Here is a 23341-nt window from a genome sequence, read left to right on the forward strand (position 1 = left end):
TTAGGACTAAATATATTTGCTACAAGTGAAAAACATACCACAGCTTATCCATTGTAGTGACCAGACACTAAAGTAGCTGCTCTAAGAACGAACCAGAGGTAACTTATTTCCGGGTTTTAGGACTAAATATATTTGCTACAAGTGAAAAACATACCACAGCTTATCCATTGTAGTGACCAGACACTAAAGTAGCTGCTCTAAGAATTAAAATAAACGTCTTCAAAAATGGAAGGCAGTCAGGAGGCAAGAACATGTGGCACCATTCTAGCCAAAGAGAGGGCAGATATGTGTGTGAACAACTCAGATATAAAGTGTTTTTTCTCAAAGTTGCCAGGATGTCCTACTTATATCAGTACACTCCTAACACCCTAAGCGTTATGTAGTAAGTATATGCTTTTTGGTCTTACTTTAAGTTTAGGGTTAGCCATAAGGTTAGCAGTGTGGTCAAATCAAATCACATTTTATTTGTCACATGCGCCAAATACAACAGGTATTCACCTTACAGTGAAATACTTACAAGCCCTTAACCAACAATGCAGTTTTAAGAAAAAATACAATCTAATATAATACGAAATAAAAGTAACAAATAATTGAAGAGCAGCAGTAAAAAAATAATAATAGTAAAATAACAATAGCAAGGCTATATACAGGGGGTACCCGGCACAGAGTTAATGTGTGGGGGTACCGTCGATGTTATTGAGGTAATATGTACATATAGGTAGAGTTATTAAAGTGAATATGCATAGATAATAAACAGAGAGTAGCAGCAGCGGGGATGTTCAGGAGTCTTATGGCTTGGGGGTAGAAGCTATTAAGAAGCCTTTTGGACCTAGACTTGGCGCTCCGGTACTGCTTGCGGTGCGGTAGCAGAGAGAACAGTCTATGACTAGGGTGGCTGGAGTCTTTGACAATTTGTAGGGCCTTGCTCTGACACCGCCTGGTATAGAGGTCCTGGATGGCAGTAAGCTTGGCCCCAGTGATGTACTGGGCCGTACGCACTACCCTCTGTAGTGCCTTGCGGTCGGACGCCGAGCAGTTGGGGGCACTGAGCACTGTTAAGGTTAGGTTTAACATCTGATTTTAAGAAGAGGAACATGAGAAATAGGCGGGGTTTCTGACTTTGTGACTGTGGTAACTAGTGACGATGATAAAAGTCCGTAGAGAAAGGAGGCCCCTGGTGGTGGTTGTTTGTAAGAAACCCCGTAGTGAATCGCTTTGCGCTTAATGCAACACAAATCCAAAATGGCAGGAGCTGATGGAGACGATTCCCTCTACCCTATCGCCGTGCTCATTGACGAGCTTCGTAATGAGGATGTGCAGGTAATCACCGATGCTCTGTTCATACGACGTTCAAATGGGATATTATATTGGTGGTATTTGTTTCACTTAAACATGTCTGATGTCAAAAAGGATAGTAAGCTAACATCCCGAGGCCTTTTGGCCTGTTCATGAAGTCTCAGCCCGGCGCACCCAGTCTGGCTAACTAGCTGTCTAGCGTGTTACTTGGTGTGATAAATATCAAACGGAATAGCTGCATGTCGTATTTAGTTACAGCCAAAAATGTATAGCTAGCTAACTAACTAGTTATTTGACGGTGTAAAAGTAACTGCTGCTAGCTAATGTTAGCTAGTTAATGGGTCACTTGGTTAGCTAGCTAGTGTGCCGGGCTATCTATGCTACTGTAGTTAGCAGCGAACTAGTTAATAAACGTTAACTATCTAGCTAGCTCAAATTCGTATGTTAGCTTGCAGATGAACCTAGCTACTTGTTTTATTATTGAAATATCAATGTACAATACATACATGATAACGTTACTGTATGCTAATTAGCAAGCTCAAATATGTATATAGCTGCTAACTACGTAGTTTCCTTGGTAATGGTAGTGAGATTATCATTATTTTCATGTTGTAACTAACTTGTTAGCTAGGTAACTACTGACATGGTTAGGTATGTACTATATCTGCATCTTGCTTTGGTGTCTCTGAAATCATTACAAAAACACACACATTTTCTATACTCTAGAAAAAAGTTGAATCATGTTCATAGGAATGCACCTAAATGGGAACACATTTTTCTTCTCTGAAATGCTCACATCTGAAATAGTCTTTATAGTTTGCCTCACTGAAATGCTAAGAATCTTTTTATGGATAATGGTGTCTCCTCTTGTAAGTTTCATGTAATAACATCACCTGTCATTGTTTACTTTCCAAGCTGCGACTGAACAGCATCAAGAAGCTGTCTACCATCGCACTGGCCCTTGGAGTGGAGAGGACACGCACTGAACTCCTCCCCTTCCTCACAGGTATGTCTTCACCTTAAGACCCCAGTTACAGCCATCCTCATGAGTCATGAGTAAAGACTTGTGAAAGGCTAATAATTCTGACTGAGTCAACACTCTTTAAAGAGATTCACCGGACATTGCACAACCAGCATCAACATTGGCACTTTGCTGGAAATTGTTCTGAGATAGCATGCATTGAAGCCAGTAGAATTCATCAATCTAATTGTGTTGTCATGCCAATGATGTTTCACACCTGACCTCTTGTAGACACCATCTATGATGAGGATGAGGTGCTTCTTGCCTTGGCTGAGCAGCTGGGCAACTTCACCATGCTGGTGGGAGGCCCAGAATATGTTCACTGTCTGCTGGTATGTATCTGGCATTGAGCATATAAGATGCATACAGATATTCAACACAATTTGACAGAGTTAGGTGTACATGCATGGGTTTTCTCAACATATCCAGTCAGCTACACTACATATACAAACACATACTTATGTCCCTTTGTCTTTCTCCACAGCCGCCTCTGGAGAGCCTGGCTACCGTGGAGGAAACGGTGGTGCGAGACAAGGCGGTGGAGTCTCTGCGCAAGATCTCCCAGGAGCACTCTCCTGTGGACCTGGAGGTGCACTTTGAGCCCCTGGTGAAGAGGCTGGCCAGTGGTGACTGGTTCACCTCCCGCACCTCTGCCTGTGGCCTGTTCAGCGTCTGCTACCCCCGCGTGTCCAGCACCGTCAAGGCTGAAATTCGCCAGTGAGTAGCTATATCAGGAGGGATGTATCTAAGACCTGATTAGCGAAGATCCCAGGGGGATTGAAATATGGTCTATTATGTGTGTCCCCAATAATCACTAGGAGCATAATATTAGAGTTGCGGACATTACTTTGGCTCATATCAGGGGCTAGTCACACACTCGCCTTTCAGTTCCAAATCAATCAGATCGGGATGATTAGCTACACTCTTTTTCTGTAGAGGAGATACAATGGAAGTATGGTCTGACGGTGGGTGGTATGTTCTCTCCACAGGCATTTCCGCACTCTGTGCTCAGATGACACTCCAATGGTGCGCCGCGCCGCAGCCTCCAAGCTTGGGGAATTCGCCAAGGTTCTGGAGCTGGACTATGTCAAGAGTGACATCATCTCCCTCTTCACTGCACTGGCCTCCGATGAGCAGGTACTCTATACACGCACACAGGGCGTTCTGTGACATTGCGGTGGGAAGTGCCTGGAATTCTACCAGCCAATTCCTAAATCGACTGGCCAGTGGAAATAACATGGCCATACAAAATGTGTTTTTGAATGGGGATGGATGAATATTGAATGGGAATAGAACAATCATATTTCAGCTAATTCAGTAGGTAGCCCCAACTGGGACTCAAAACCGGGTCTAGCTATTGTTAACCCAACGCCTCAGCAGTTAAACCATGAAATCCGTCCCATGGGGATCGTGTGTTCACACGATGCATTTCTATGGTGTTGCTACAGTATTTTATTAAATTGGCACAATGAGAAATAATCCCATGATCCCCCCGACTGTAGGACTCAGTGCGCCTGCTGGCGGTGGAAGCCTGTGTGAGCATCGCCACGCTGCTGCCCCAGGAGGACCTGGAGACCCTTGTGATGCCCACCCTGCGCCAGGCCGCCGAGGACAAGTCCTGGAGGGTCCGCTACATGGTGGCCGACAAGTTCTCTGAGGCAAGCATGTGGAAACATTGATATGTTGCATGTAGCCATAATGCCTCTAAAATATTTGCTGCTTTACTGAACCTGGAATGGAAGCAATGGGGGCCGACATTCAATGCTTCACAGATGGTCACTTTAAAAGGGTGATTTTTGTAGTTTTTAGTGTGCCTATCCGTAACGTTTTTGTGGTAAATTGAGAAATAGATTTTTCAAATTTGGTGGAGGTATTTGCACAAATGTTGCTATCATTTTAGTCTAGTAGGATGAGTTATATTTTCAGTTGTTTTACTGGATTGAACTTAAGTAATACAATGCTCCAAGGGGAAAGTGGAGTGGACATGGATAGCAGGACAATTATGGGGGCCTGTAATGTTCTTAGTCCCCCAGCGTAGAACTTTCTTAATGTCCTCATTGCCACTTACGTTCACTACACTAACCCATTGATTTCTAACCCATATGACATTCTGTTGTCATTTAGTATAAAATGGGTCATATTGCCACTGTTTCATAATATGTTGTAGAAGTTCAGTCAATCAATGTAAAGACTTTCATGCAACCTCACACACGTTAAAGCTTAGCAAATGTTTTTTTGTGCACCACACTTACTGAACGGTCTCCTACCACCTTCCCCCTCGCCACCATGGCCTTTGGGAGCCTGTGTTCCCAACCCAAATTCCATTAGTTTAGTGTGTTGATCAGCAAATCTCAGAGCAAGGTTTGAAGGTGGGATCGTGTCAGGGCCGTAGATAGAGATCTCTGCTGGATGTTAATTGCTATGTCTGTAGTCTGGTAGGAGTAGAAGTTCCCTCAGCCAATTTAACAGTTGGCAGGAAACTTCCACACAAATTAAAGCCTGGCAATGGCAAATAGTTTTGTGCACTTTCCTCCTTGCTACCATGGACTTTGTAGCCTATGTGTTCACAACCTGAATCCCATCAGTTCAGTGTCTTAGTCATGGAGTATCACACACAGGTTTAGTGGTGGATGTTAATTGCCATGTCACTGATTCCACAGCTCCAGAAAGCGGTTGGCCCAGAGATCACCAAGAATGACCTGGTCCCAGCATTCCAGAATCTGCTCAAGGACTGCGAGGCTGAGGTCCGAGCCGCCGCCGCCAACAAGGTCAAGGGTGAGTGTCTGGATGCTATCCGCCAGTCCATAGAAAGCTGTTGAATAAAATAGAACGGTTTGAATGAGAAGCTTTTACGTCTAATAGACCACGGTATTTACAAACACCATTCCTGTCCTCAGAGTTCTGCGAGAACCTTCCAGAAGACAGCAGAGAAACCATCATCATGACTCACATTCTGCCCTGTGTCAAGGTATAAAAAAAAGTCACTGTTCACTTTTATCCCTTTTTTATTCTGTTAATTTACGTGCGCTGGTGTCTTTGACCTGTCAATTTCTCACTTGATGGAAGTAACTCCTAGCACCCATGACCAACGAAGGGGCAAAAAAAGCATTTATCTTTTCAAAAATGTATAGCTGTAGTGCTTTAGACGAGCAGTCCTGTGTTCTGAAGTCTTGACAATAACGCGAGTTAAGCAAATTCTCGTGTTCAGACGTGAAAATGCACAAGCAGTGGATATTTTTAGACACCCACAAATCAATTTCTAGCGTTATAGTTAAACTGATTAACCTGTTGTTCTTGACCGTACTTTCTATACGTGAGCCGGGAGGATATTATGCTTCGTAGGTTGGGGCCTAGGAAGAGATGAGGACTTGAGCTCAGTATAGCCTTTGGACAGCAGGGGGTACTGTTGTATTTAAAATGTCTACCAAACCACCACACAACACCTATTCACTGTCGATGTGTTAGAACTCACTGGTTGGTTCCTGAGTTTAAATGTCGGCCCTTTTTATATTGTTTTGGAAATATATTTTTGGGCAATAAATCTCTTATAGGAACAACCCCAGCATAAAATACAAAAGTACAATTATAGCCTATACCATCTTTTTGTGAAATCCCAAGTCCTTATCAAATGTTATTCAAAGCTGGTCCAAATATGACAGAAATACAGTATATGAGCTAGGTGCTGCTATTATTAACCCATGTGGGATAAATGGCAAACTGTTTTCATGAAAGCATTTGAGTAAATAAGAACTTGCGGAAATACACTAAATGACCAAAAGTATATGGACACCTGCTCATCAAACATCTCATTCCAAAATCATGGGCATTAATATGGACTTGGTCCCACCTTTGCTGCTATAACAGCCTCCACTCTTCTGGGAAGGCTTTCCACTAGATGTTGGAACATTGCTGCGGGGACTTGCTTCCATTCAGCCACAAGAGCATTAGTGAGGTCGGGCACTGATGTTGGGCGATTAGGCCTGGCTCGCAGTTGGTGTTCCAATTCATCCCAAAGGTGTTCGATGGGGTTGAGGTCAGGGCTCTGTGCAGGCCAGTCAAGTTCTTCCACACCGATCTAGACAAACCATTTCTGTATGGGCCTCGCATTGTGTACGGGGGCATTGTCATGCTAAAACAGGAAAGGGCCTTCCTGAAACTGTTGCTACAAAGTTGGAAGCACAGAATCATCTAGAACATCATTGTATGCTGTAGCGTTAAGAATTCCCTTCACTGGAACTAAGGGGCCTAGCCCAAAGCATGAAACAGCTCCAGACCATTATTCCTCCTCCACCAAACTTTACAGTTGGCACTATGCATTCGGGCAGGTAGCGTTCTCCTGGTATCCGCCAAAACCAGATTAGTCTTTCGGACTGCCAGCTGGTGAAGCTTGATTCATCACTCCAGAGAATGAGATTTCACTGCTCCAGAGTACACCAGCTCTGACGCTCATTGGATGTGGCAGGGCTTGCAAACTATTACAGACTACAAAGGGAAGCACAGCCGCGAGCTGCCCAGTGACACGAGCCTACCAGATGAGCTAAATTACTTCTATGCTCGCTTCGATGCAAGTAACACTGAAACATGCATGAGAGCATCAGCTTTTCCGGACGACTGTGTGATCACGCTCTCCGTAGCCGATGTGAGTAAGACCTTTTAAACAGGTCAACATTCACAAGGCTGCAGGGCCAGACGGATTACCAGGACGTGTACTCCGAACATGCGCTGACCAAGTGTCTTCACTGACATTTTCAACCTCTCCCTGTCTCACCGACAATGACGAGACAGCGTATAGGGAGGAGGTCAGAGACCTTGCCTTGTGGTGCCAGGACAACAACCTCAACGTGATCAAGGCAAAGTAGATTATTGTGGACTACAGGTAAAAGAAGAGGACCGAGCACGCCCCCATTCTCATCGACAGGGCTGTAGTGGAGCAGGTTGAGAGCTTCAAGTTCCTTGGTGTCCACATCACCATCAAACTAACATGGTCCAAGCACACCAAGATAGTCGTGAAGAGGGCACGACAAAACCTATTCCCCCTCAGGAGACTGAAAATATTTGGCATGGGTCCTCAGATCCTCAAAAGGTTCTACAGCTGCACCATCGAGAGCATCCTGACTGGTTGCATCACTGCCTGATATGGCAACTGCTCGGCCGCCGACCGCAAGGCAATACAGAGGGTGCGTAAGGCCCAGTACATCACTGGGGCCAAGCTTCCTGCCATCCAGGACCTCTATACCAGGCGGTGTCAGAGGAAGGCCTTCAAAATTGTCAAAGACTCCAGCCACCCTAGTCATAGACTGTTCTCTCGGTTACCGCACGGCAAGTCTAGGTCCCAAGAGGCTTCTAAACAGCTTCTACCCCTGAACAGCTTCTAAGACTCCTGAACATCTAATCAAATGGCTACCCAGACTATTGGCATTGCCCCCCCCACCCACCCCTCTTTTACGCTGCTGCTACTCTCTGTTTATTATCTATGCATAGTCACTAATAACTCTACCTACATGTACAAATTACCTCGCCTAACCGGTGCCCCCGCACATTGACTCGGTACCGGTACCCCCTGTATATAGCTTTGCTATTGTTATTTTTACTGCTGTTCTTTAATTATTTGTTACTTTGATTTCTTGTTTTATTTTTAGATTTTTGGTATTCTTAAAACTGCTTTGTTGGTTAAGGGCTTGTAAGTAAGCATTTCACTGTAAGGTCTACACCTGTTGTATTCGGCGTATGTGACAAATACAATGTGATTTGAGTCCAATAGCGGCGAGCTTTACACCACTCCAGCCGACGCTTGGCATTGCGCATGGTGATCTTAGGCTTGTGTGCGTCTGCTTGGCCATGGAAACTCATTTCATGAAGCTCCCTGACGAACAGAGGCAGTTTGGATCTCTGTAGTGAGTGTTGCAACCGAGGACATGCGCTTCTGCACTCAGCGGCCCCATTCTGTGAGCTTGTGTGGCTTACCAGTTTGCGGCTGAGCCGTTGTTGCTCCTAGACATTTCCACTTCACAATAACAGCACTTACAGTTGACCTGGGCAGCTCTAGTAGGACAGACATTTGATGAACTGACTTGCTGGAAAGGTGGCATCCTATGACGATGTAAGGCCATTCTACTGACAATGTTTGTCTATGGCGATTGCATGGCTGTGTGCTCGATTTTATACACCTGTCAGCAACGGATGTGGCTGAAATGGCAAAATCTACAAATTTTGAAGGGGTGTCCACATACTTTTGTGTGTGTGTATATATAGTGTAAATGTCTGGTCTGTAGAGCAGAGTAACGCTTCACAGCACCGGATCAGCTTGCGTAAACAGATGATTCATTTCAACACAGAGGCTAATTTCTGCTTACCTTTTCCACAACGGCACTGTATTCTATGGGCAGGATGTGGACTTGTGGCCTTATACACCTCTTGAGGAACATTGTAATAGTGATTCTCTAACTTTTTTCGATGCCACTTTTCTCCTGAGGGAAATAACAATGTAGCAATAATATTGTCACATAATATTGCCCTATTTGAAAAGACCTGATTTGCTGTCCCTGTCCACTGCAATATCTGACTCTTTCTCTCCTGACAGGAACTGGTGTCTGACACCAACCAGCATGTGAAGTCTGCTCTGGCCTCTGTCATCATGGGCCTGTCCACCATTCTGGGCAAAGACAACACAGTAGAGCACCTGCTGCCTCTGTTCCTGGCCCAGCTCAAGGACGAGGTAATCACCTTTGATTCATTACTGCTCCTATTCGTTCTATTCATTAGGCACCAAATGGCAAAAAATAGGCTGAAATTGGGAGGGTGTGAAGGAATTCTTGGACTAGGCAAAATATCTTCTATGTCTAATCTGATCACCCCCTTAATATCCTCTAATGCTATTGGCCAGGCTCAGGATCAGATGTACCTGGCTGGCTCCCTACCGGAGTATAAACCTAGGGATGGCCCTTAGAGGGTTTGAACCTTTTTCCTGGTGACATATGTTCTAGTGGTGGTAGGCTATTTGAGGTTTTCATTCTGTGTGGATTCATGCTGACATATCCTTCCTAAATGAACCTGTATCGCAGCCAAAATCCAGATGACTTAAGACGTCGGCGCTAGCGGACTACATTTACATATAGTGCCTTTGGAAAGTATTCAGACCTTTTACTTTTTCCACATTTTGTTAGGTTACAGCCTTATTCAAAAATTGATTAAATTGTTTTTTCCCCCCTCTATTTACACAAAATCTAAAAAAGACGGTTTTTGCTTTGTCATTATGGGGAAATATGACAACAAAAACAGGTTGTTATACATTTTTGGTAATTTATCAATAAACTGACATTTACATAAGTATTCAGACCCTTTACTCAGTATGTTGTTGAAGCACCTTTTAGAATAAGGATGTGATGTAACAAAATGTGGAAAAAGTCAAGTGGTCTGAATACTTTCCGAAGGCATATGGTGGATTATTAATACTGGAGTGGTAAGGTTTGGGTAGATGACGTGAATTGCCCTGCAAAAAATAAAGGTGCACAAATACACTGAGACATGGTTGGCTGTCATCTATGACAGCCTTACTATTAAAAGATGTTCTAGTTTGCATTGCAGCCAACGCTGAGTTGACAGGGTTTGTGTCATAAAGGATTAGTCCAAACGGACAACTGGGGTGCAAAACGCCCTGAATGACTCACGGATATAAACATTATCTGTATTCTTCAATATTTCTAATCCAAATATTTAGTCCTTGGATTGTGTACTGTCCCTCAGCTGGCTGCCATCTCTGTCGTATCCTATTTGGCTTGATGTGAAGTGTAAAATCTGTCTGCACATTCGGAGGCTAAGAATCAAGTGTCTGGGACTGGCAGCATGAGTTGGGGACGAGCGGAAGGTCTTTGGCAATTATTTTAGCCATTGTTTATAATGTTGAGATTGGAGCCAAGAAAGGCGTCATTACAAGCAGATGGGGATGCATAAGCAATAGCTCAGATTTTCTGTCACAAAATTTTTCCACCTTAAGAACGCTTGAAATAAAATGACGTTCATTCTTAAATGAAGACGGACATATGAAATGTAATGTTCCCTAATGTAATTATCCCCACGACCTATACAAGAGATCTCTCTCACTGCAGTCTTACCTGCTCTCTCTTCTCTTCTCCCTCCCTCTTTCTCCCTGCAGTGCCCTGAGGTGCGCCTCAACATCATCTCCAACCTGGACTGTGTCAACGAGGTGATCGGCATCCGCCAGCTCTCCCAGTCGCTGCTGCCCGCTATCGTGGAGCTGGCCGAGGACGCCAAGTGGAGGGTCCGCCTGGCCATCATCGAGTATATGCCCCTGTTGGCTGGACAGCTGGTGAGTCCTCGGCTGCGTCCCAAACGGCACCCTATTCCCTATATAGTGCACTGCTGTTGATCAAAGCCCTAATAGGGTACCGTTTGTGACTCAACCCTCCAGCCCCACTTCAGGAGACCTCGGTCTGTCCCGTCCTCCCTTCCCCCTAATCACACATCTGTCTGTGGCCTACATCTGCCTTGTGCCATGCGTATGTGCCACAGTTTATGGTGGGCAAGTGCTGGTCACCCAATATCATTGTAAAAAATGGCTATGCAATGTATAAGTAATTCAGCTAGCTTTATTTGTGCTTTCTAAGTAGAAAGTGGCATACCCCAAATTACTATTCAGTAATAGTGTTGCTCGCACTGTAATGTTTGGATTTGAAGTGAAAATAGTTTAGAAATGGATGATCTTCTAATCTCTTCTGCAGGGAGTGGAGTTCTTTGATGAGAAGCTGAACACCCTCTGCATGGCATGGCTCATTGACCACGGTAAGACCCCCCCCCCGATACACACCACTCTCTGTTCAATGCATTTGTCCTGTGTCCACACCGTGAGATGAGTCAGTGGGAGTAGTAGGATACTAACGTTGGACAGAGGTGGGTCACATCCCAGACGGACCATGTCCCATGCTGCTCTCTAAGCTAGCAGTTCTTCCCCAACTCCAGCTTCCGCCCTCCCCCGCATCCTCTGTGGTTTGGGGGGGAGAGAGGGAGACGTGTCAGGCTGCAGCTCTCTCTCAGCCTCACGGCTGTGCCAGTGACAGGTCTGACAAGAACCCAGTGACTTGGACTGGGAGAGGCCAGGGAAATGTTCACTCCTGCCCTCTCCTCTCTAGCTGAGCTGGATAGAATGGGAAACATACTGTAATACAGTCTGCATCCCAAATGGCACCCTATCCCCTGTATTGTGCACTACTTTTAACCAATGCCCATAGGGCTCTAGTGAAGAGTTGTGCGCTTAATATAGAGAATGGGGTGCCATTTGGGATGCAATCCATACTGTAATACACAATCACAGGTAGGCATTTGGAATGAGCAAATCAGCTATTTTCTGCAGTAGCCTTCTCTATTTTTACAGGGACAGGTTTTTGTGCAGCACAGGTGCAGAACGTATAGAAAATGTGAACAGGCGTCCTGGGTATCAAGATGCTACTCGGTATCGTGATACTTGGTCTGTTATCATCACATCACTAGTAAAATATTGGTATTGTGACACCCCTACTCTGAAAATAGGCAAATCTTCTTGCAGTTTACAGTTACTTTATGTGTTTTGAATGCGCTGGTGTGATTTGGAGACCTTGTTGGCTACGTCTCTTCTGTCTGCCTTTTCACGTCGCCAGAAATAAACATTTTAACCTGCTCCTTTTTTAGATGGTCCTACAGACAGGTTGGTTGTTTAGCAACAACCTGCACTTGTGCAACTATGGGGCAAAACTGACAGGATGAGTTAGACTGTTGACAACATGCAGACTATATTGAGTCTCCAAATGTTTATTGAAACACAAATACATTTGCACCTGTCTCTCAAAAACATTGTTAGTTGTTGGTTAGCTAGCTAGTGGCTGAGAGAACATGTGCAGTTGTAAAGCACATTTATGGCCATTGCTTATACCCTGTTTTTCTGCTATTCGAGTGACTCAAATACTCATTTCAGACATAAGGAGAAAAAAAGAATGTATGTACACACACAGTGCTTTCGGAAAGTATTCAGACGCCTTGACGTTTTTGCAAATGTATTAAAATAAAAAAAACGGAAATATCACATTTACATAAGTATTCAGACCCTTTACTCAGTACTTGTTGAAGCACCTTTGGCAGCGATTACAGCCTCAAGTCTTCTTGGGTATGATGCGACAAGCTTGGCACGTGTATTTGGGGAGTTTCTCCCATTCTTCTCTGCAGATCCCCTCAAGCTCTGTCAGGTTGGATGGGGAGCGTCGCTGCACAGCTATTTTCAGGTCTCTCTAAAGATGTTCGATCAGGTTCAAGTCTGGGCTCTGGCTGGGCCACTCGAACATTGAGACTTGTCCCGAAGCCACTCCTGCGTTATCTTGGTTGTGTGCTTAGGGTCGTTGTCCTGTTGGAAGGTGAACCTTCACCCTGTCTGAGGTCCTGAGCACTCTGGAGCAGGTTTTCATCTATACTTTGCTCCGTTCATCTTTCCCTCAATCCCAACTAGTCTCCCTGTCCCTGCCACTGAAAAACATCCCCACAGCATGATGCTGCCACCACCATGCTTCACCGTAGGGATGGTGCCAGGTTTCCTCCAGACGTGACACTTGGCATTCAGGCCAAAGAGTTCAATCTTGGTTTCATCAGACCAGAGAATCTTGTTTCGCATGGTCAGTCGTTTAGGTGCCTTTTGGCAAACTCCAAGCGGGCTGTCATGTGCCTTTTACTGAAGAGTGGCTTCCGTCTGGCCACTCTACCATAAATGCCTGATTGATGGAGTATTGCAGAGATGGTTGTCCTTCTGGAAGGTTCTCCCATCTCCACAGAGGAACTCTGGAGCTCTGTCAGAGTGACCATCGGGTGATTGGTCACCTCCCTGACCAATGCCCTTCTCCCCCAATTGCTCAGTTTGGTCGGGCGGCCAGCTCTAGGAAGAGTCTTGGTGGTTCCAAACTTCTTCCATTTTAAGAATAATGGAAGCCACTGTGTTCTTGGGGACCTTCAATGCTGCAGAAATGTTGGTACCCTTCCCCATATCATCTGTGCCTCGACACAATCCTGTCTCGTCAACTGTGAGACCTTATATAGACAGGTGTGTGCCTTTCCAATCAATTGAATTTACCACAGGTGGACTCCTATTTGTAGAAACATCTCAAGGATGATCAATGGAAACAGGATGCACCTCAGCTCAATTTCGAGTCTCATAGCAAAGGGTCTGAATACTTATTTAAATAAGGTATTTCTGTTTTTTTAATACATTTGCAAAAAAAATCTAAACCTGTTTTTGCTTTGTCATTATGGGGTATTGTGTGTAGCTTAAGGGGGAAATTATTTAATCAATTTTAGAATAAGGCTGTAATGTAACAAAGTGGAGAAGGGGTCTGAGTACTTTCTGAATGCACTGTATCAGTCAGTAACTGGCAAATTGGGAGGGGTGGGGGCAGGGGGGCTGTTAAAAAATGGGGGATGTTTTAAATGAGTGCTAATTGAATATAGGGGAAGCCGTGCATAACATCAGCCAAAACAAGACTGAAACGAGCCACCTATGATTCCCCTCTTGGCAGCTTCTTGTTATTGTTGCAAACTATCTGACCATTCAATCGTAACTCGCACCTTCCGGCCACATCGATGCGCGCATCATATTCGTGACATTGTCAGCCAACCTGTCTATAAAGCCTTGAACAGCAAGATTGTATGTCTTATTGGCCTATCACTCGAGTGCATCTGTACTAATCCTGTTTAGAAAAAATGTATTCTGAGAGCTGTCCTCAGTGTTTAGACTAGATTATCTTTGTCCTCCTCAGAACACCTGCTTTGTTTCTCGCATGGAAGCATCTCTTTAGCTCTGGGTGACAGTTTTCCCTAGTTACAGATCTAGGATCAGGATTTCCTCCCCCAATCCTAACCGTAGTTATTATTGGGGGAAATGCAAAACTGACCCATAGTCAGTGTCTAGGGGCAATTTCACCACTGCATACCTCAACCTACCTTACATCCCCCATTTCCCTTCAGGAGTTATGGAACAACCATCATGGCTGTAGGAATATAAGAAACAGGATGCAGACGGGTCAATAGTTGAACATTACCTATACATTTGTCAGACACAGTGGCCGTGTCCAAATACCTGTACTTGCGTTTTAAATAGTAGGCTGATTGGGTATGGGGAAAATATACTGAACAAAAATATAAACGCAATGTGCAACAATTGTGTTGACAAAACTGCACATTTTTGTGGCCTTTTATTGACCCCAGCACAAGGTGCACCTGTGTAATGATCATGCTGTTTAATCAACTGCTTGATATGCCACACCTGTCAGGTGGATGGAATATCTTGGCAAAGGAGAAATGCTCACTAACAGGGATGTAAACAAATTTGTGCATAAAATTGAAGAAAAAGCTTTTTGTGCGTATGGAACATTTCGTGGATCTTTTATTTCAGCTCATGAAACATGGGACCAACACTTTACGTGTTGTGTAAGAGAAGCGTCTTTTCAAACCCACTTGTTTGACAACAGCTGATAAGAGGATGGGCTGTACCAAAATGAACGAATTGTGGGAAACAGCGCAATTAAGCATTAGATCATATTCTCAGGATGGGTGTGCTTAGTATGTTACTTGTTACTTACTGCATACATTTATACTAAACAGTACGTTCAAAGTAGTATGATTAGTACACAGTGTTTTTAGTAAGACGTTGGCAAGACAGATTTCTGACACGGCCAGTATCACACAGGTTTTAATATCCCATTGTGGCTCCAAAGCCTTTGCTCCACAGTCTAATGGCAATGTTCTTCTAGCCCCAGCTTGGCTCTCTAGCAGTCTCTTTATGGCTGTATTAAGGGCCAGATGATAGGGTTAGGTCAGTGGGTTAGAAATGAGTTGTAACCAGGCCCCCTGGTCTCTCTGTCCAAAAGCTAGTATCGAATATCAGGAAATCAGGCTTGTGTGTACCCAGATGTAATGTCACTGTATTCTGGGCACAATTGAGTGTGTTTTTTAGCAGTTCTGCAGTCACTAGCCTCTTTAGCCATGATTACTGATGGGAATGTTTTCTATGCAAATGGAATGTTTGCCACTCTATTTATTTGTTACTTGGCAAACAAACTGTGACAATAAGCCAAAGATGGCTGCCAAACTGGAATGGCTAGAAAAGCGCTCAAAAGAACCAAGAATCCTGGCAAATGTTTTCAAGCGCCGGGTACTTGAGGTTTTTCCTGAGTAGTGTACTGACGGCCTACTCGCTTGTAGAGTTTGGATATGTCTATATTGAACTTTGATCTCTGTGTAATTGAGTTTTGTACGCATTTTCTTTTCTGTCAGATCACCATTTCATTTGAGTAATGCTAGTCAATAGGTCCAACTATTAATATTATAGTTTTGTAAAGGAAAACCCTGACACTTTTTCCTGACTACTACTAAAAAGAAACTACTAGGCCTAACTGTATCTAGTTCTACTGGCCAAGGTCTCTAAGCGTGTGTTTGTTTTCAACAGTATACGCTATCCGCGAGGCAGCCACCTGTAACCTGATGAAGCTGGTGGAGAAGTTTGGAGCCGAGTGGGCCCAGAACACCATCGTGCCCAAGGTGCTGGGCATGGCCAACGACCCCAACTACCTGCACAGGATGACCACGCTCTTCTGCATCAACGTGAGTCCTCATGACCTTCACCACACACACCCACCCTCAGATACAATAGGCGTATACTACGATGGAAGCAAGATCTACTCAGGTTTTTATAAAGCTAGCCATAGTACGAAGGTGGATATTGATCATGTTGCTGCCGCCAACTCAAGCAGGCTTGTAACTTTGCGTGCGTGTCGCACATGGCTAGTTGAATGCCAAACTATTCTTTGAGTTGATGCTGAACCATCAATCCATGGGCGAGTCAGTGCCACATTTTCATTTTTGCCGAAATCAACATGAAAGAAGTGCTTGCCGATTTAGCAGGCTATGGTGTAAAATAGGATATTAGAAGTGCATATTTTATCACGTATCAATGCACAAACGGCTGTTTTTTTCCCCACCATATCGATAAAATAATTGTATTTAGTCATACAAAAGTTTTACTATGAGTGAACTTTCAAATGCTTGCTGTCATTACTAAACGTTTAGTGATGGGTATTTTAATATTACACATTTTTAACACCTTTTGATTCATAAAATATTTAATCATTCGTCTTCCTCAAATGAAGTGGATGATGACGCAATCTTTGCGAAAGGGAGGGAATCTGTTTTCATTGGTCCTCACCTCGCTGCTCAGTCATTTCATTCAGGGTAAATGGAGTGAGTGGCCTGCCCTGGAGCAGATTAGTTCTGAAGGATTCGCTGCCATAGAAATGTACCTGGCTAAAAGGTGAGGCATTTTCGTATCACCGGTTATCTCGAGTTTAACTCTGAATTGACCAAAGTTACCTCGCTTACTCTTCAAACCTGATTCGTAGTATAGGGCTCATCTCATTAAACCTCAGATGGATTTAAACCAAGTCATCTTTGGCAATCATTTTACTTCTAAAACAATCATACTTTTTTATTTTTTTAAGGAAACTTTCTGTCCCAGTCAGTTATTCTTGTCATTTATTATTATTTTACATCTGATATTTTAGGCATTTATCAGATGCTCTTATCCAGAGCAACTTAGTCACTTGGGTCTAACCGATCATATGTTTATGCGTTGTTGGTTTCCGTGTCATCCACCCCAGGCTCTGTCTGAGGTCTGTGGCCAGGACATCACCACTAAGCAGATGCTGCCCGTGGTCCTCAAGATGTCCAACGACCAGGTGGCCAATGTGCGCTTCAATGTGGCCAAGTCCCTCCAGAAGATCGGCCCCGTCCTGGACAGCAAGTAGGTCCTCCTCGTCCACCACAAACACCACAAAGCCCTCGTTCATATCATTCAGGCCTACCTGAACAACCATCTCCAATTAATTGACCACAGTCTACATCAGGGTTGTGTTCAGTAGGCACAAAACGGGAGCAAATATTATGAAACTGAGACTCTTGCTTGAACTGGCCCAGTAAGGATGCTCATTTGAGTTATTCCGTCACAGTATGTTTTGCGTCTACTGAACACGACCCAGATCTCCATGTCCAAGCTTAATTCCTACCAGTCAGCTAATCCATTATGGCACGGGAGTGTGGGAAAATGTGTGCCCTGTGTGAAACGTTTTGTTTTTCTCAGTGCTCTGCAGACAGAGGTGAAACCAGTCCTGGAGAAACTAGACACAGACACAGATATGGATGTTAAGTACTTTGCCCAGGAAGCTATAAGTGGTAAGTATAGTACTCTGTCCATTTTCTTCTTGTATGAAGTCTCCTCACTAGGGCCACGTTCAGTTAGGCACATGTTGTGGAACGTTGCAGATAGAAATGTCCTGAATAGAGCTGCCGTTAGTCCTTGTGCTACATGTTTGTTATACATAATATGCCCTGCTGAATGCATTTCCTTCTTGTCATTCTGATTCCTTGTTTCTCCCCATAGTTCTGGCCCTTGCATAAACCAAGCTTGGCTATCCATAGGAAACAACAACCCAAGATGTCACGACATTGCAAACACTTTTCACAATATATTTATTGATGTTCAAGAGCAACTGGTGATGTATGGAGAATTAATGGAGCCTATTAACACCTATTTTAATGTTTTCTTTACTCTGTGATAATAAAATGTCCAGGAAAAGCGCAGGCTAAGTTCCCCTCGCTGTAAATCTTTTGCTTCTCCAAGTGTGATGAAACATGCATTTAGCACAGCATGCTGACCACTGCATAAGTAGCATTGCTGGTTTGACCCACACAGTCCTCCCCTACATACATAGCCACTGACTACAACATTACTATTAGCACGGCCCCTTTCGCTGCCACATTTCTCTGTACGAAACACCCAGAACACGTGACCAGCTCTTGGTTGCATGTCCAAGTGCTAGACACATGCTATTGCTGCAGCAGATGGTGAGGAAGGATATTGTATTTGCTCGTGAAGACTCTGCAAGGCTAAGGCACCCGCATATTTGTTTACATGTGCTGCTCCCTCTCGGGGACGTTTCTCATGTATTCATAAAAGCTGTTGCGCAACACCCCATCCTCTCTCTCTGTCCTGTGCAGGTGTTCAGTGTGTACAATGAAATATGGTTGAATTTGTCTGAGAAATGAGTAATACACAACAGTGTTCTATCGAAACGTAAAGGGATACTTCGGGATCTTGACAATGAGGCCCTTTAGCCACTTCCCCAGAGTTCGATGAACTTGGGGATACCATTTTTATGTCTGTCCAGTATAAAGGAAGTTAGAGGTACTTTTGTGAGCCATTTGTTAACTAACGCTAGTTAGCAATTATGCTAGCACTAGTTAGTAACTTCCTTCAAACTTCATGCAGAGCCATAAAAATGGTATCCACACGTCCATCTGACTCTGGGGAAGTAGATAAAGGGCCTCATTGCCCAAATCCCGAAGTATCCTTTTAAGTAATGAGGACCACCACAAAGTGTTGCCCATCATTTGATATGTCATTATAGATTAGTTTGTATTCAGTTCATCCCTGGCTTTATTTCTTTTTCTGAGTCCTTTGTTTGATGCGGGGGGGGGAACAGTGGGAGTAATTGTCCAATCTCTCTTGCTATATTGCTCTTAATCTTTGTGCCAATTACTGATGAGCAATGGCTTTTTTTAGTAAGCTTTCGTAAGGTTTAACTCTTGATGGTTCTAATTTTGTTGAAATTAAGTTGTGTTCTCTAAAGACAAGGCATCACTCCTCACGGGTTGTCATTCAGTCAGTTGAACAAGGCTGACCACTGCAGCTAAAAGGACTGGAGCACTGAGAATAGCAGGGCTCTGTGTGTGTGGATGGCTGTATAATGTTTTAAGGGATGGGAAGAGGGGGTGTGAATGATTTGGTCAGTTAGTCAAAATAAACTTTCCCTCACTGTCTCCCTCCCCATTTCTCATCGGTCTCTTAAATAAATAAACCTTGATTGTCCCATATCATGAAGACCCTGCTTTGGTTTTTATTGAATTCTCTCCACAATTGTGATGCTGTACTTGAACTGAATAAAGTAATACAAATTGTTTTACTCAAACCTACAATATAAACTTTTGCAACTGTTTAGTTGTCTGCACACCCTTAAATTTACAGATTTTGTTGCCTTAAAGGTAATCGGCGAAATTACGTTGCACAGCAGCACCGCAATGAGCAAGATTAGACTGCGCATGTGCACCGATTCGCTTCAGGCTCTTCTGCGAAAGCCACTGGAGGGACGTTTTTAGCCTGGCACGCCAAAACTCCTAATTCCGACCCGAGTTAAGCGTGTGTAAATGAGAGATTCATTTTTAATGCATTTCTCTAAGCCTATTCTAACTTTGAATTGAAGCATGAGAATATCATGCTATTCACCTGCTATTCGTTGGGGATGGAGATCAAGGAAGTGGAGGTGTGTCTACAGATACGTTGTATTCTGACCTTGACTTAATTCTCTCATTCCACCACCTTTGCGCGCAACTAACGAATAAGGTCCAGCAACCTGTCGGTAACACCATTCTCGATGCACTGTAATTTACAAATGTATAAGAGCTAGGTAAATGAGTAAGCTGTTTGGATAAGGGAATATACATGACAATTGCTTTAGATCCATTTTACCTTATGATTACTGGAGACGTGAAACCAGTCATAAACTGAAGCATATCAACATATCACCTTTTCCACAGTGAAGTTTATGAAATGCTGGCCTTATAACTTGCGATGAAATTTGGAGACCCAAGCTATAGGCTGCTGTAGCCATGCGTAAATGACAGTATAGCGCCAAACCTACCGAGTTGATTTATAGAATTTTTTAATTATATGGCCGGACTTTTCACTGTATTTTTTAAAACAATTTGTATCATGTTAAATATTAGCCACTATCGGTAGCCACCGTCAATTATTCCCACATACATTTAACAGACGCTTTTATCCAAAGCGACTTACAGTCATGTGTGCATAAATTTTTACGTATGGGTGGTCCCGGGGATCGAACCCACTACCCTGGCGTCACAAGCGCCATGCTTTACCACTGAGTATAACAAACATTAGGAACACTTTTGCCGTCAGAATAGCCTCAATTTGTAGGGGCATAGACTCTACAAGGGGTCGAAAGCATTCCATAGGGATGCTGGCCCATGTTGACTGCAATGCTTCCCACAGTTGTGTCAAGTTGGCTGGATGTCCTTTGTGTGGTGGACCATTCTTGATACACACAGGAAACTTGTGTGAAAAACCAAGCAGTTTTGCCGTTCTTGACACAAACCGGTGTGCCTGGCACCTACTACCATACCCCGTTCAAAGGCACTTCAATATGTTGTCTTGCCCATTCACCCTCTGAATGGCACACACACAATCCATGTCTCGAGGCTTAAAAATCCTTCTTGAACCTGTCTCCATCTACACTGATTTAAAGTGGATTTAACAAGTGACATCCATAAGGGATCAAAGCTTTCACATGGGCAGTCTATGAAAATGGAAAGGGAAGGTGTTAATGTTTTGTATACTCTGTGTATAACTGTCACTGACTTTTGCATCATTCCATTGCATTGTTAGATTACCTTTATTTCTATGTTCGTGTGGTTGTTCCTGAGTATCGCTAGCAATAGTGGATCATATTAGGCTAACGTGTTACAAGTTGTGCAATAATTTGGGACATGTAGCCTATTTGAATCATTATGGAACGCAGACCATACGTAGCAGTTTAAACCTGGAGCCTAGCGCACGGTTCACGACGACTGAACTGTTGTCATCACAGTTCCATGATTAGTGAGGATTAGGGTTGATTTATAGGACTACTGTTCAACCCCAATTGTACACTTTATGATTTTTTATTTTTATGTATGCACTCACTAACTGTAAGTCGCTCTGGATAAGAGCGTCTGCTAAATGTAAATGTAGAATGTTTTCGCACCTTCCAATATTTCATGTATTGAACAGTTGTATATGTCAACTTTCAGAATGATTTAAACCACTGTTTTTGATTCACCAATATATTTTGTGCTTAAAGGCTCTCCAAACCTGTTTTTGTATTATTCATAAATACAGTGCATTCGGAAAGTATTCAGACCGAATGGATACTTTCCGAATGCACTTTTTCCACATTTTGTTACGTTACAGCCTTATTCTAAAATTGATGAAATTATTTTTTTCCCTCATCAATCTACACACAATACCACATAATGACAAAGTGAAAACATATTTAGACATATTTGCTAATTTATTAAAAATAAAAAAACATACCTTATGTACATAAGTATTCAGACCCTTTGAGACCCCTTTTCCATTGATCATCCTTGAGATGTTTCTACAACTTGATTGGAGTCCACCTGTTGTAAAATAAATTGATTGGACATGATTTGGAAAGGCACACACCTGTATTTAAGGTCCCACAGTTGACAGTGCGTGTCAGAGCAGAAACCAAGCCATGAGGTCGAAGGAATTGTCCGTAGAGCTCCGAGACAGGATTGTGTCGAGACATTGATTGGAAAGGCACACACCTGTCTATATAAGGTCTCACAGTTGACGAGACAGGATTGTGTCGAGGCACAGATGATATGGGGAAGGGTACCAAAACATTTCTGCAGCATTGAAGGTCCCCAAGAACACAGTGGCCTCCATCATTCTTAAATGGAAAAAGCTTGGAACCACCAAGACTCTTCCTAGAGCTGGCCGCCCGGCCAAACTGAGCAATTGGGGGAGAAAGGCCTTGGTCAGGGAGGTGACCAAGAACCCGATGGTCACTGACAGAGCTCCAGAGTTCCTCTGTGGAGATGGGAGAACCTTCCAGAAGGACAACCATCTCTGCAGCACTCCACCAATCAGGCCTTTATGGTAGAGTGGCCAGACAGAAGCCAATCCTCAGTGTAAAAGGCACATGACAGCCCGCTTGGAGTTTGCCAAGAGGCACCTAAAGTTTGCCAAGAGGCACCATGAGAAACAAGATTGAACTCTGGCCTGAATACCAAGTGTCACATATGGAGGAAACCTGGCACCATGCCTACGGTGAAGCATGGTGGTGGCAGCATCATGCTGTGGGGATGTTTTTCAGCGGCAGGGACTGGGAGACTAGTCAGGATCGGGTGAAAGATGAACGGAGCAAAGTATCAGAGCTATCCTTGATGAAAACCTGCTCCAGAGCACTCAGGACCTCAGACAGGGTGAAGGTTCACCTTCCAACAGGACAACGACCCTAAGCACACAGCCAAGACAACGCAGGAGTGGCTTCGGGACAAGTCTCTGAATGTCCTTGAGTGACCCAGACAGAGACCAGACTGGAACCCGATCGAAGATCTCTGGAGAGACCTGAAAATAGCTGTGCAGCGACGCTCACCATGCAACCTGACAGAGCTTGAGAGGATCTGCAGAGAGAATGGGAGAAACAAGAAGACTCAAGGCTGTAATCGCTGCCAAAGGTGCTTCAACAAAGTACTGAGTAAAGGGTCTGAATACTTATGTAAATGTGATATTTCAGTTTTTTAATTTTGTTAAATTTGCTAAAATGTTTAAAAACCTGTTTTTGCTTTGTCATTATGGGGTATTGTGTTTAGATTAATGAAGAAAAAAAACGATTGAATCAATTTTAGAATAAGGCTGTAATGCAACAAAATGTGGAAAAGTAAAAGGGTCTGAATACTTTCCAAATGCATCCTAACTCTAAATAATATACAAGATCAGAGTACTTTATCTACCAATTTGTGCCGAAAAGGAGACGAATATGCATGTATTACATGGCTTTCTTTAATTTATCCCTAATATTCTGAACCATTCTCTCCATATATTCTAGTGAGTCTGTCGAGGAAATTCTAATTAAAGGTACACCAAATTTAAAGGGCTTAAGATAAATGTACTGAAAACCCTATTGAATGAAAACTCCACGAGATAAAATCTTTTGGCCAGCAAGTGGGAGGATTTTCAGCAGGGGCCCGATTCCGACTTAGGAAATGTACGCCTTTCCTACACACTTCTCAGTAGATGGTATTCAGACTTACCTTATACATTTACATTTTAGTCATTTAGCAGACGCTCTTATCCAGAGC

The 23341-nt window shown here is 43.6% G+C and overlaps 1 protein-coding gene across 1 annotated transcript; it reads left to right on the top strand.

Annotated features, from left to right (window-relative positions):
* Positions 1–1184: 1184 nt before the first annotated feature.
* Positions 1185–19270, top strand: ppp2r1bb (protein phosphatase 2, regulatory subunit A, beta b). The gene is made up of 15 exons (XM_041873799.2): positions 1185–1320; positions 2212–2302; positions 2549–2649; positions 2802–3034; positions 3307–3454; positions 3820–3975; positions 4978–5092; positions 5215–5285; positions 8898–9032; positions 10470–10643; positions 11056–11116; positions 15792–15946; positions 16999–17141; positions 17478–17569; positions 17778–19270. Exons 1-15 carry the CDS (start codon positions 1225–1227, stop codon positions 17792–17794), a joined length of 1788 nt encoding a protein of 595 aa, XP_041729733.1. The 5' UTR covers positions 1185–1224; the 3' UTR covers positions 17795–19270.
* Positions 19271–23341: the final 4071 nt, after the last annotated feature.

Source organism: Coregonus clupeaformis, chromosome 5 (assembly GCF_020615455.1).
Source record: "Coregonus clupeaformis isolate EN_2021a chromosome 5, ASM2061545v1, whole genome shotgun sequence".
Taxonomy (NCBI): Eukaryota; Metazoa; Chordata; class Actinopteri; order Salmoniformes; family Salmonidae; genus Coregonus; species Coregonus clupeaformis.

Coding starts and splice junctions, on each gene's coding strand:
- ppp2r1bb (XM_041873799.2), top strand. CDS start 1,225: ATGCAACACAAATCCAAAATGGCAGGAGCTGATGGAGACGATTCCCTC. Junction 11,117..15,791: donor GGCATGGCTCATTGACCACG/GTAAGACCCCCC, acceptor TGTTTTCAACAG/TATACGCTATCCGCGAGGCA. Junction 15,947..16,998: donor CCACGCTCTTCTGCATCAAC/GTGAGTCCTCAT, acceptor CATCCACCCCAG/GCTCTGTCTGAGGTCTGTGG.